The following is a 5,225-nucleotide window of genomic DNA, read 5'->3' on the forward strand; positions in this document are numbered from 1 at the left end:
GATCTAGTAACTCGTGACCATACGAGGCGGATTTGGCCTCACTTCTGATTCTGCTTCAAGTTGTAGTGTATATTTACAAGCACTTGGCAATAAACATAGAGCTTTTGTCGTGGGCGCAAAACCAAACGAAGCGGCGAGTTCTGTCCGTATGGCAGAGCTCGACTTCACACTCATTGCGGGCGAATGAGTTCTGTCCGTGCGCAAACTCGTGACCATACGAGGCGGATTCGCACGTGCAGATGGCATAGGCCCCACGGAAGTCGAGCTCTGCGAATACTTCTATACTCCAGCAAACTCCGGTTACGGGAACTCAGGCCACTTCGACTGCAAGTTCGATGAAAACAAGCCCGCAAGTTCGATGAAAACAAGCTTGCCCTCATCTAATATACAGGAGTCAGTGTACATTCTTTTACTTCTGCTGCATCAGAAACAGCTATTAAATAGCACTTTTGCATAAGCTCCAAGTAGGCCATACAGGAGTCAGTGTATATTCTTTTACTTCTGCTGCATCAGAAGCAGCCATTAAATAGCATTTTTGCATCAGCTCCAAGTAGGCCAAACAGATTCTAAAACTCGAGCATAGCAAGCACACAGACAGTGAAAACATCCAAAAATGAAAAAAAAAAAAAAAAAAAAAGTCATGCCTCTCAGAATGTTCAGAAACAAGAAAACAACACAAGATTAAACTAAAAAGGGCCAATGTGTCTAACTTTTGAGGACCCAATTTTAGTTCCATACTCAATAATAAAACATCTACTGTATTCTTCTCATAGTGCAATTTATAATACCTCTTAACCCATCATCCACCTAACTAACCTATTCCTATTCTTACAAGTAGCAGTTTTGGTACACCAAAAGTAGGAGAAAATTAGTTTTGAGGACATTTATTAGAGTGAAGTTTTAGCCAAATATAAAGCACAAAGTTGATCTACCTTTATCTTGTAAAAGTGGACTCTCAGAAACAAGAGAGAGAGATTTAGTTTTGACCTTTTAATGACTCCGATGATCGTATTCGCACATCTTGCAAGCTGAAGTAAAGCCTTATGCAAGGTTTTATTCCAACCTTAGGTCTTAAGACTCATGTAATGTTTCTCAGACACATATTAAGTCACCCAAACTTAAAGCAAACTACTACAGAGTTCAATAAATAGATATACACTAACTAATTACACTTCCTCATTGTGGCGTAACCACGGTTTTGGTTTAAGTCTTATTCCAAACAAAACAGGCATTACAAGACTAAAATCAGGTGAAAATGGTTAAGTCGCCGAAAAAATTTCCAAGAAAGATAGGAAACAAGTAGTCCTATGAACTCATTGACAAATTCACAGGGTGGCGTCGATTTTCGATTAAAAATAGTAGAAGCTGAACTTGATTACACACAACGAAGAAATCTTAGGATGTATTTTCTGCTAGGAGTTGAGCATATAAACTTACTGTAAACTCGTAATGCCGAAATCCAATACATGCAAAGCACCGCAAACCCTAACACAAAATGGCAGCTGAGAAATAATAGGCTGAAGAAAGAACAATAAAATGGCTGTTGTACTTGGTTTCCTTCTGTTCCAAAGAAAATGCCTACAATTCAACGTTCAAAAGTTATGCGTCGATGTGTTGTAGTTATTGCGCGTAGAGCGATGGAAATGACGCAAAAAAGGTAACCTAGATCCAGATAGCAGTTAACACGGTAAATGAAGCACATGGTTGCAGTATATGAATGTCAAGAATCAAACAATAAGGTCTCATTAGGACAGCGGCAGATTATAACAAATGCAGTTAACTCTAAAGGGATCTGGCGCACGTCAACGAGGTACTATATTAATAGTTTAGATGCCCTATTAGCATCTAATTAAAATGTCGATGAATACAGAGAAGAAATTCTATTGCCTTTTAAGAAATACAACAGAAATAAATGAGCACAACAGTGTGCGGATAAATGGAGAAGCTTAAGCATTGCTTCCTCCTCCTCAATGCGAGTTCATAACTAAAACAGCCATACCTTAAAAAGACCACCATTTGGTAGCGATGAGCCTTGAAGTGAACTCCCTCTTGGGAGCAAATTAGGGTTCGTAAAACCCAAAAAATTACTATCAGAATGCCGTGAGAGAAGTTAATAGATGATACAATAGAGCCGAGAAATCCGATTGAGGTCGAACTTTCGGGATCCATCCGGTGTGTTTTGATGCTTAAAAAAGACAATTAGGTCTCAGCATTTGCCATCACGACCTCTTCCTCGACCTCTGTAATTACCTTAAGAAGGTCAACTGGGGTAGCTGCTGGATCCAATTCGTGGCAACCTTTCGGAGCATTACGGCCTTCGTCTCCTGTAAGTAAATGAGACGGAACTTGATGTGAAAATCGAAACAATTCTTCTTTTGGTATCCTTCTTATTTCTTTTGGGTCCATATGCCTGTGAAAAACTGTTTTAAAACCCGCGACTTTTACTAATGGAGTGACCGTTACGCCGTTTTCCTCATCAAAATCCTCAAGAACTTCCACCATTTCATACTTATAAATCACATCATCGGGAGTAAGCTCGTTCCAATCGGAGGACCAGTTTCGGTACAAGGCCCACGTATCGCCTTTTTTGGGGACGATCCTAACAACTCCTCGCCGACCTTTCTCCCATCTAACTCGATGAGAGAACATATTAATGGTTTCCGTTATTTCGTATCTGCCAACTCGGAAATCCCCACATGTTTTTGAAAATCCCGAGGCGACCCAATTTATCGGGCCCAGTTCGATATTGGTTTTTGAATTAAGGAAGCTCATACGGATCTTAAAGGGCTTCAAAGAAATGACTTTTTGAACCATGGCGTATAATCGGGGCATGCCATCTTCATTATCGTACGTGGCCCATACTTGATCACCTTCGAAAGCTCTTTCCGTGCGATCTTTGTCAAAATCGTGGAAATCCGGATCAGGAACGTCGATCGCTATCTGCTTACTTCTCAAAGTCGAAACTTGATTCGCGTTAGTTCTTGAACCAAACAACCGGGTTTGTTCGTCAGCTACTTTTTCATTATCATTAGCCTTTTCATCTCTTTTTCCTTTCGATCTTTGTTTATCTGACAATTTAGCAGCCGCGGCAACATTCCATTCTTCTAGCTTCTTACCGATCACAGCCTTAGCTTTCTCCATCAGCATATTACGGAAACTAATTTGGGCAAATTCCTTCAAGTTGCTCTGCCGAGAGCTGACTCTAGTCTTCACATTTTCACCGGAAACACCGTTAGGCTTCTCCGTATCAGGCAAAACGGCTTTTCCCGCGCCAGAAACCCGCTTCTCTATCTCATCTCTACCAGCATCACCATCAATACTTTTTCTTCTTTTAGGAGGCCTCCCGACTCTAGAAGAAGTCCTCTCCTGCCCAGATACAATGCCACCTTCACCATAATTTACGACATAGTTCTTGCTATGTAGAGTTGCTGCCTTCGCCTTCTCCTGCTTCCTCGTTTGAGCATAAGAGTTCGTAGCGTTACAGAAATCGAAATTCCCTTCGTGTTTGTGAAAACTATAGTCGTGCTTCGTTGAGCTCGAGTTGTGTTGGCTTTGATCGGCTGACCAAGAGAACGAAGAATTAGCTCCCGTATTCGGAAACCCAATCTCCACAGCCAGGAACGCCTGGTGGCAATTAGGGCACAAAAGGTTGTGATTTAGGTACACTCGTAGGTACTCATACTGCATCCGGCATTTGTTGCACGACGTCCAGAACGTATCGAGCCGGGGCCCACGAGCCGCTGCGGCAGCGGCGGCAGACTGACAACCACCACTGGTGCTCTTCCTACCTCTTGCACCGGATGTTCTGTTATCAGAAGCCGTATAATAGCCATTATGCTCGCCGCGTTTCTGAGAAGCGCTTCTCTTCTGATCGTATAACGACTTGCTGCTCTTATCAGACAACACGCTCCACGCCTCGGAGATAAGCTTAAAAGCACCTTCGGCGCCGATGGACTTGTTTTTATCCGGATGAAGTTGCAGGGCTAGCTTCCTATATTGTTTCTTCACGGTCTCTTCGTCCGAAAATGGATTGAGCGAGAGGATTGAATACCAATCGCTCTCCTCGTTGGACTTCGATTCCGAGGCAAGATAGACGTCTAGGGTGGCGACCATCTGGGCGATGCCATCGAGCGAGGGAAAGAGGTTCTGTGCCTTGAGAGCGAATTTCCTAGCACTCTTAAAGTCCCTCGAGTAGAACTTCCTTTCCGCGACCGCTTTCGCCCGAAGCGCTTCGTCTCTATTGCAATCCATTATATTACCGACAACAAGAGATCACCCTTAACACATCATTCGACTGAGAATTAACATACTTACTAAATCCTCCGATTTCCTGAAGCGCAATCAAACACAAAAATACAATAAAAGAAACCGATTAGCTCGGAAAATTCACAACAACAACAACAAATCATAGAGCTTATTATTTATACAAACACATCAAGCCCTAAATTGAGAGCTCAAATGCAATTTCCCAAACATTTTAGGTGCAAGAGTCCATAATAAACATAACAAGTAATTAATGCTTAAGGAAAACTTAAAACTAAATTAAGCAATTAGATCAACGCTTCATAACATAACATAGAACAAATAAATCAAAGTTGTAAAGGGAAAAAAAATATGCAAATTTGTACTTAAAAAGGCAAATTGGAGAGAAACCCACTTTTGTTTACTAGCTCAAATTCTCATAAATCATAATTCCCCAACTAATCAATGCCCTATATTAATGCAATTAGAGAGAAAAATGAAACCCTAGTTAAGAGCAACACAGTAAAGATCATCATCATCATCATCATCAACGACAACAACAACAATAATAAGAATAGAAGTTCGCGATCGATCTATGAAACCTAGGGTTCCAATAACCAATTTAGAGCTCGTTTTCCACGGAAAAACCCCAAATTTCTAGGGTTTCAGCTCTAGAAACCCTAATTAACCCGATCTCCCTCATCAATCCACGGCTAGTGGCGAAAAGGGGCTCAATCGAAAGAGGAGCTAAAAATCAAGGGAAAGAGAGAGTACCCATTTGGAGAAATTCCTCTCAGATGAAGGAATTTGGATCACAAATCCGCATCAGAAGCCCCCAAATCCCCAATTTTTACTACAAATTTGGGGGAAATTTGGAACAACTCGAGTCAAACTCCCCCTCAGAGCTTAAAAAAAAAAGAAAATAAAAATAAAAACAAAAATATAAAAATAAAAATAATAAAAACACCAAATACCAAAATGCT

General features: G+C 41.2%; 1 protein-coding gene across 1 annotated transcript; it reads right to left on the reverse strand.

The window, feature by feature from the left end:
• On the reverse strand, positions 1,777–5,225 carry LOC109726412. The gene is made up of 2 exons (XM_020255986.1): positions 5,017–5,225; positions 1,777–4,330 (listed from the first exon to the last, which is right to left on the reverse strand). Exon 2 carries the CDS (start codon positions 4,249–4,251, stop codon positions 2,200–2,202), a length of 2,052 nt encoding a protein of 683 aa, XP_020111575.1. The 5' UTR covers positions 4,252–4,330; positions 5,017–5,225; the 3' UTR covers positions 1,777–2,199.

This window comes from Ananas comosus, linkage group 21, assembly GCF_001540865.1.
Source record: "Ananas comosus cultivar F153 linkage group 21, ASM154086v1, whole genome shotgun sequence".
Taxonomy (NCBI): Eukaryota; Viridiplantae; Streptophyta; class Magnoliopsida; order Poales; family Bromeliaceae; genus Ananas; species Ananas comosus.